Source organism: Lissotriton helveticus, chromosome 1_1 (genome assembly GCF_964261635.1).
Source record: "Lissotriton helveticus chromosome 1_1, aLisHel1.1, whole genome shotgun sequence".
NCBI lineage: Eukaryota > Metazoa > Chordata > Amphibia > Caudata > Salamandridae > Lissotriton > Lissotriton helveticus.
The window spans coordinates 33702912-33712677 of NC_136057.1; the positions used below are offsets into that span (position 1 = coordinate 33702912).

General features: G+C 47.7%; 1 protein-coding gene across 3 annotated transcripts in view; it reads right to left on the reverse strand.

The window, feature by feature from the left end:
* Window positions 1–9398, reverse strand: part of ZNF692 (zinc finger protein 692) — a 127019-nt gene extending 117621 nt beyond the window's left edge. For 2 of the 3 annotated variants that reach the window (XR_013607661.1, XM_078677623.1), the window contains exons 1-2: window positions 9330–9398; window positions 685–883 (exon numbers count right to left, since the gene is read on the reverse strand). Coding sequence is in view for 1 of the 3 variants with exons in the window: in XM_078677623.1 (XP_078533749.1) it covers window positions 685–883; window positions 9330–9345 (215 nt within the window). In the remaining 2 variants the exon portion in view is untranslated. The remainder of the gene's footprint in view (window positions 1–684; window positions 884–9329) is intronic. The other variant, XM_078677684.1, reaches the window with a different exon arrangement.
* Between the last annotated feature and the right edge of the window lie 368 nt (window positions 9399–9766).

Consider the following 9766-nt stretch of genomic DNA (forward strand, 5'->3'; position numbering starts at 1 on the left):
AAAAGATTAAAGATATAGCACAAAGAAATATGCATGTGATACCATGAGAGCAAAGTAAATAACAGTATGGGACAGAGAGACAACGGTAGGAAGTCTGTGGGTGGAACATGATAGAAAGGGCGCAGGGATATATGGCTGTGGGGTGAAAGAAAATGCAGTAGACTAGCTACTTAAGCAAAATGTGCAGAAAAGGATGCGGTGTGGGAAATGGGGAGTAGGGAGGTGTGTCGGCTGAACATAAGCGAAAAGAGACACTGAGCAATATGGGAACATAACACGACAGAAGAGAGAGAACAGGAAATGTAAGAGAAAAGGGAAACATCCTTTACAACGCAACTTTTACCACGCAGTGCCTTTACGACGCAACTTTTACAACGCAAACCATTACAACGCATTGCGCTGGGGGGCGCTCTAGGATAGGGAATAGGTTTAATTTACTATCCAACACCTTCCCTACTATCCACGGGGATTGGAGTTGGAATAGTAAATTAAACAATTCATTATCCAGCGCCCCAAAGCACTATGCGCTGTAAAGGCATGCGTTGTAAAAACCGCGCTGTAAAGGCATGCGTGGTAAAAGCATGCGTTGTAATGTCATACATCCAGAGAAAATGTACTGCAAGAGGTGTGGTGGCAAATCTGTTATCAGATGGATAGGAATAGGTGCATGATGTAAAAGAATACCTGTCCAGCAAGAACTTGGCCAACTGCGAGTGCAAAGAAAAGCCAAGCTCTTCCTTCAGGACACACCACTGGTCAAGGTGGCTGCCAATCCGGATGCGGCATTTGCTACGTCTGGCGTCCAACTCCTTCCTCTTCTGCTTCCGCACTTCCTCCGGGGCACGTAGGAGGCGCCGGGAACCGTGTCTTTCCATAGTGCTACCTACACAGAGGCAGAAGCATGGAAAACTAGCGATTACAATAACGTGATATCCCAACAATAAAAAGTCTAGTTTACAGAAAAACAGACGGCCATAAAAGAGCTGCCCCCCTAGCCTTTCTGTGAAGCATGCTGACATCTGAAGCCTCAGAGAACAAATTAACACAGACTCTGAAAGTGATTCAAAGCACAAAGCAAAGCGCCAAATGCCTACATGATAACCGGCTGCTACAAATAACATGATTCATCACTGACAACCTAGTAATGACGGTATGAGGCACCAACAACTAACTGTACTCTTACTCTCAAAGTTACTGATAAAGCCCCATTGACGGTAAAAGGTACTGACAAAACCCTGCTAAAAGAACAATGCAACGACTACCTCCTGTTAACTGTGCGAGACACTGACAGCTTCTACCTCACCAAACCCATTAAGAGTATAAGGTACTGACAACCTCCCACTAATGGTACATACCAGAGCCAACCTTTCACGGACTATACAAGTCACTGACAACCTCACACTGGTGGTACATACCACAGCCAACCTTTCACTGACTATACAAGTCACAGGACACCTCACACTGATGGTACATACCACAGGCAACCTTTCACTGACTATACAAGTCACAGGCAACCTCACACTGATGGTACATACCACAGCCAACCTTTCACTGACTATACAAGTCACAGGCAACCTCACACTGATGGTACATACCACAGCCAACCTTTCACTGACTATACAAGTCACAGGCAACCTCACAGTGACTGTACATACCACAGCCAACCTTTCACTGACTATACAAGTCACAGGCAACCTCACACTGACGGTACATACCACAGTCAACCTTTCACTGACTATACAAGTCACAGGACACCTCACACTGATGGTACATACCACAGGCAACCTTTCACTGACTATACAAGTCACAGGCAACCTCACACTGACGGTACATACCACAGCCAACCTTTCACGGACTATACAAGTCACAGGACACCTCACACTGACGGTACATACCACAGCCAACCTTTCACTGACTATACAAGTCACAGGCAACCTCACACTGACGGTACATACCAGAGCCAACCTTTCACGGACTATACAAGTCACAGACAACCTCACACTGACGGTACATACCACAGCCAACCTTTCACGGACTATACAAGTCACAGGCAACCTCACACTGACGGTACATACCACAGGCAACCTTTCACTGACTATACAAGTCGCAGGCAACCTCACACTGATGGTACATACCACAGCCAACCTTTCACTGACTATACAAGTCACAGGCAACCTCACACTGATGGTACATACCACAGCCAACCTTTCACGGACTATACAAGTCACAGGACACCTCACACTGATGGTACATACCACAGGCAACCTTTCACTGACTATACAAGTCACAGGCAACCTCACACTGACGGTACATACCACAGCCAACCTTTCACGGACTATACAAGTCACAGGACACCTCACACTGATGGTACATACCACAGCCAACCTTTCACTGACTATACAAGTCACAGGCAACCTCACACTGATGGTACATACCACAGCCAACGTTTCACTGACTATACAAGTCACAGGCAACCTCACACTGACGGTACATACCACAGCCAACCTTTCACGGACTATACAAGTCACAGGACACCTCACACTGATGGTACATACCACAGGCAACCTTTCACTGACTATACAAGTCACAGGCAACCTCACACTGATGGTACATACCACAGGCAACCTTTCACTGACTATACAAGTCACAGGCAACCTCACACTGATGGTACATACCACAGCCAACCTTTCACTGACTATACAAGTCACAGGCAACCCCACACTGATGGTACATACCACAGCCAACCTTTCACTGACTATACAAGTCACAGGCAACCTCACACTGATGGTACATACCACAGCCAACCTTTCACTGACTATACAAGTCACAGGACACCTCACACTGATGGTACATACCACAGCCAACCTTTCACTGACTATACAAGTCACAGGCAACCTCACAGTGACGGTACATACCACAGCCAACCTTTCACTGACTATACAAGTCACAGGCAACCTCACACTGACGGTACATACCACAGCCAACCTTTCACTGACTATACAAGTCACAGGCAACCTCACACTGACGGTACATACCACAGCCAACCTTTCACTGACTATACAAGTCACAGGACACCTCACACTGATGGTACATACCACAGCCAACCTTTCACTGACTATACAAGTCACAGGCAACCTCACACTGACGGTACATACCACAGCCAACCTTTCACTGACTATACAAGTCACAGGCAACCTCACACTGATGGTACATACCACAGCCAACCTTTCACTGACTATACAAGTCACAGGCAACCTCACACTGACGGTACATACCACAGCCAACCTTTCACGGACTATACAAGTCACAGGACACCTCACACTGATGGTACATACCACAGCCAACCTTTCACTGACTATACAAGTCACAGGCAACCTCACACTAATGGTACATACCACAGCCAACCTTTCACTGACTATACAAGTCACAGGCAACCTCACACTGACGGTACATACCACAGCCAACCTTTCACTGACTATACAAGTCACAGGACACCTCACACTGACGGTACATACCATAGCCAACCTTTCACTGACTATACAAGTCACAGGCAACCTCACACTGACGGTACATACCACAGCCAACCTTTCACTGACTATACAAGTCACAGGCAACCTCACACTGACGGTACATACCACAGCCAACCTTTCACTGACTATACAAGTCACAGGACACCTCACACTGATGGTACATACCACAGCCAACCTTTCACTGACTATACAAGTCACAGGCAACCTCACACTGACGGTACATACCACAGCCAACCTTTCACGGACTATACAAGTCACAGGCAACCTCACACTGACGGTACATACCACAGCCAACCTTTCACTGACTATACAAGTCACAGGCAACCTCACACTGATTCTACAGGACAGTCAGCCTCTCACTGATTACCTATGTTAACTAAACACATCACTGATAACCCAACCACTTAGTTGAACGTCATGACAACCGTGGATTCACCAGGTGCTGATCTGCACCTAGTGAAAGCAGGCCCAATCTTCCTGCACCAGGTAACCCTAGATAAGGGGACACTGGGCGGCTTGGAGTTGGTTGGTATGGTATAGACCCTGGAGCTACTGCTGTTGCCAGCTCAAAAAGACGAGTGAGAGATGTTCTTGGACTTCCAACAGATGGTTATATAAGTGCCTTGTACTGTTAGCAGGATGTTGGCATTACCTAGTACAGTCAATGTCTTTTACATTTAATTGCATGTTCTCAGTGACTTGCACTAAAACAAAGTCAGCAGGCGCTTGTACCTGCCACGTACAGTCAAGAGGGAGGGTTGAATAAGAAGTATTAAATGAGGTAAGAAAAGGTTAATACAGGAACTGGGAGGTGTTGTGTTCAGTTATAAGGAGGATGTCAGCATCTTGTGCAGTAAGAAGGGGGTTGCCAGAATGTTCTACAGTGTGTGGCACGTTGCTTATGCCTTGTACATTAATTGTGAGTTTGTACCTGCCTTGTACAGTCAGCAAAGGATTGGTGCCTTATACAGTCAGAGGGTGTTGGCTAGTGCATTGTTTATTTATCAGGCGGGGCTTTGATAGTGCTAGTAAGCATAGGCTCAGGTTTGTCACATCACCCCTATGGAGAGCAACAGGGAAGCAGTCAATTGCCTCCCCTCCCGCCACCAACCCCATCAACCCAGGAGCCTGCCTTGCTCTGTCACCCTCTCCACACCACAACAGCTGTACAGTTCACTGCTATGGTGCGTCTGCACCCACTTAACACCTGCTCAGAGCAGATGGTAGCTGGGATCAATAACCCCTGGATCCTGTGCAAAGTGACCATGGCCTTCTGAGCCTTTGGCAGGGTTATCCCTATTCAGGGAAGTTTAACTCATAATATTTGTTAACTCATTGGGAGATACCAGATAAAGGGGCACATGCATCTAGCCTGCATTTTGCGATTCCCAAATAGCAAATTTGACTGATTTGCTATTTGAGAACCGCAAAATTCTATGCATGTAGGAATCGCAAAACAATTTGTCATTCCTTAACATTACCTAATAGAGATTCGGAAATTGCAAATCTCTATTAGGTAATGTGACTCCATTCCTACCTATGGGTCTACAGGCCCATAGGAATGAATGGTATTTCATTCGCTAATTGTGATTACCAAATTGGTAATCACAAATGCAAATCCAAGGGTGCCCAGGGGCCTAAGGCCCCCGCAAAGCACCTCACAAAATAAGGTAAGTGTGCACATGTAAAACACACACGCTACATGGCACTTTAAAAAAAGCATTTTTGTGCATTTTTTTTGTGCCAGACTAACCCAGAATCTATACATCTCAGAGCCACCCAACATATAAAATTCATCATATTTACAGAAAACAATATCAAGACACTGGAGAAATCCCTGACAACAGACTCATGTATAGCCCATACGTTTCAGACCTGTAGTGACAAAGATTACTTTGATTGCTATTATTCAAGGCAGGAAGAAAATTAGATTAGGGTTGGATGTCTATCTGAACATGGATTGTGCAGAACTCACCACAAAAATAAATTTTCTATAAAGCCATAGAAGTTCTATTTGGAATTATGAAGGGTGGTAAGAATTGGAATGGATAAGGCCCTATATTTGTAAAACTGCACACTGAGTACAGCAATGATCAGGCTGAAAAATGTCAGGGCAATGAGATGAGGAAGAATAACCCATAACACAGACAAGGTATCTGCTGAAGCATAAAAGGCTGCAGTAAAAATATTTTATTGCATAGTTGTGCGTATTTAAGTGGGGTGTTGAGAGGAGAAATCTCACCTAATACTTTTTGAGGACGCAGTTGTGTTCCCGTCACTATTTTTTACTCACACAATTACAACATGTTACCCTACGCCACAGTCCACTGCTATTAAACTGTGCAGGAAAATGCTGCCTAAACATTCATAAATTATCATGTATGTGCTCCCTCGTGCCACTTAATCAGGAACACTGAAAGGATGAGATTTTTTAGTCAGTGTTTTGCGCAAAATGATTGATTAGGCGCATTTGGCATATAATCCCTCATCTGCTGCATGCCTAGTAGATTTAAACAAAACAAGCATTGGCATAGCCAATAGGTCTCGCTTGTGGGACCTTATAAGTATTTTGTTTTGCAGCACAATATCCTTGTAACTAAATACTTATAAGGTCCCACAAGCGAGACCTATTGGCTATGCCAATGCTTGTTTAAAGTGCAGATGGTATTGTGTACAAGGGGCCAAGTTGTGTGTGGTCGTCTTATAATTGTTGTATGTTTATTTCTAATTGTAGCAGCACAGCATGCCGTGCTTTATATTTAAGTGTGAAGCTTCGTCGCTGCATCTCATTAAACTTCCGAAGCATTGGTTAATTCTTTACAGAACGTTTCACTCTATCTATTTTGTTAAGCCTATTTGTTTACATTCAAGACCACCACTCCATATGCGGCGGTGCTTCACTTATGCGCCACCCCGGACTGCTTTCGCAGTCTCCCGTTCACTTGCAGTCTGTGCGGGGATGCTCATATCGTCAAGACTGGACTAATTCTAAATATTTCTGGGACGCCGCACTTACAGAGTGAAACTTATTATGGAAATTTGCACATAGCAAAACAATTCAATTATAACGCCGACACAGTACAGCATGTTGCAGATGGTATGATACGACATTTGTGCTTCAATACTACGATATTCAAAACTGGGATGGTTATGTTGGCTCCCCTTCTCGGCAGAAACCCCAGCAAACAAAGCTCCATGAGAAAAGTATATTGGGTGGCATCATTCATTCCCCACGGCTTGACTAATGAAACAAGACATGATTCAGCAGCACTCATCGATGGACAAATAAGGAACACTGCAGCAACATATACATCATGGCAGGCTCTTTTTTTACTTCTGCTCTTTTCATTACATTTCCCAGGATTTGCACTTTATACATTTTATAGGGGGGAGGATGTGGCGTAACAGCCAGTGTTGCAGACTTTGGAGCACAGGAACATGGTGCGAGCCGTGGCGTCAGTTCATCATCCTGGGATTCTGGGCAAATCGCTTGATCTGCGATCCCCTTTTGCTTTATTGTTTAAACACCCCCAAAGACAAGCTTCTCGGCATTGCTGGTTGGGGGAGTGGGGGGGGTGGGCGGGGGAGCAGCAGGCAGATGCGAGTGGAGCGCGCGCTGGAGAGGGAGGGGGTGGGAGGACTAGGCAGCGGGAGAGAGGGAGAAAGGAGCGCGAGGGAGGCGTTTTTAGATACATGAAGCCAAAATTACAAGTGAGCATGTTACAAAGCAAACGTTACGTTACATGAGACAATAGTGACAGTTGTGCAAGTATCAAGAGCAACAAAATACAAGAGGTAGCAAACGATATGCAATAGCATATCTGAGGGAACACGGCCTGGAGGTAGCAAACAATATGTTCTTAGAGGAAACAAGCTTCTCGGCATTGCTGGTTGGGGGAGTGGGGGGGTGGGCGGGGGAGCAGCAGGCAGATGCGAGTGGAGCGCGCGCTGGAGAGGGAGGGGGTGGGAGGACTAGGCAGCGGGAGAGAGGGAGAAAGGAGCGCGAGGGAGGCGTTTTTAGATACATGAAGCCAAAATTACAAGTGAGCATGTTACAAAAGCAAACGTTACGTTACATGAGACAATAGTGACAGTTGTGCAAGTATCAAGAGCAACAAAATACAAGAGGTAGCAAACGATATTCAATAGCATATCTGAGGGAACACGGCCTGGGGGAAGCTGGCTGGGGAGGGGGATGAGAAATGAAAGGAAGGCTGTGTTTGCGGGGAGAGAGAGGGGAGGTGCTGGTGTGGGAGGGGGGAGGTGCTGGTGTGGGAGGAGTGCTGCTACGGCAAGGCTGTGTTTGCGGGGAGAGAGAGGGGAGGTGCTGGTGTGGGAGGGGGGAGTTGCTGGTGTGGGAGGAGTGCTGCTAGGGGAGGAGAAGCCCTGGCCGTGAATGCTCGTGCATGTTCACGTGAACTGCAAGAAAACGCCGGCTGAAACCCCTTAGTTTGAAGAGGATTTTGCCGACATGAATTCGATCCTATCCATTCCTGCGGAATGGGACAGGCTCGACCTAAAAACGTTTTGGGACCAAAAGTTACTAAAAATGCACTGACACGAGTTGCTGCGCTGCATGAAACCCTTCCTTCAGAAAGGTTGATTGATCACCTTTCTGTGGCTTATTGATGTATTTGGGTGTCAAACTGGTATTGAGATGAAAACTTTACCTAGCTAATGTTAACATATGTAAAAGTGAGAAAATAATTAGGCAATACTATCACTGAGTGTGATGCATTATGGGGCAAATTGCCTTTTCTTGCCGCATTAGATGGTCACTCCGTTGCATATTTCGAGCGCCCCGCCATATAATTCCCTCCCTCCTCCATTAGCCTACGACGTGCATCAATCGACTGCTCACTGTCCAATATTTCTGCTCCTAATCAGACACTTCCAGCCTCTGTTCCCATCACCCAAATGTCTCCTGCCTCTGCTCTGTGGCTCAATCCCATTCGTTCATTGCCACCTCTCGCTCCCCCGTCTTCTTCTCGGACCCTACACTCTCACTTTACTCCACTGCCCCCCTTATTGTCTTATCCCCCAGTGACATCACCCATACATCCCCCAGCACCTCTCCTGGCTTCACTCCTCCTCCCCTGTCACCCCAGCATTCATTCCCTCCGTGTGCCCCAACTGCCCTCGCCTTCCTTCGCCCTGGCTTCTTTTTTCCCCAACTGCCCCCTTCTCACTCCCAGCTCAGCCTCTCCCCGACCCCACAACCCTGCACTATAACACAGCTCTTTACTTCTGAGGATCCCTCCCCAACCTACAGGTGGGACCCCTCGGCCCACCCTACAGGTGGGACCCCTCCCTCCCCACCCTACAGGTGGGACCCCTCCCTCCCCACCCTACAGGTGGGACCCCTCCCTCCCCACCCTACAGGTGGGACACCCCCTCCCTAACCTACAGGCGGGACACCCCCTCCCCAACCCACAGGTGGGACACCCCCTCCCCAACCCACAGGTGGGACACCCTCCCCCCCCCTGCCCTGCCCCGCCCCTGCCCCCCTCAATCGCCCTCTCTGTCATCCCCACAAGCCCCTGCTTCTTCTCTGGACCCCCTCCCCACCCTACAGGTGGGACCCCTCGGCCCTTTCTCCCCCCACCGCCCTCTGTCATCCCCACGAGCCCCTGCCACCCCTCTGACTTCAGCTCCAGCTGAGACACCTCCCTTCTGCCCCTGGGTTCGCCTCCCCTCCCTTCTCAGCCCTCCTTCACCCCTCCTCCCCGGCTCCCCCTCTCTCCCTTGCCCCGGCTCCTCCCTCGCCCCCCAGCGCCGGTCCCTCCATCCCTCCCTTACCCTTCCATCTCCCCATGTCACTCTCCCATCTCTTCCTGCTAGGGACAACTTTGTATCACAGGAAGCGGCTTGCGCGTCACTTCCGGCGGCGGCGGAAACAAGCGCAAGCGCTTCTCAAAAAAGGATCCAAGAAGCGACATGTACACAACAACGATGACAGGCTAAAAAATGTATCCGGAACTAAAACAGACAAGAACCGTCTTCATTTTTTTATTCCTCCCCTTGTCCATTTGTTGATCCGGCTTTCTTGCTTGACTTTCAAAATCCCCCAAGCCATTACTGTTATCGCTATCTGTGTTTATTGTTGCTGGTTTGTACTGACAAACGAGAACATGAACTTTGACCTAGGTGTCATCAGTGAGCTCATGACCTTTGACCCTCACAATACCACAGAAAGTGAGTCCATTGTAGGTACCAAACACAGCAATAACTATCAG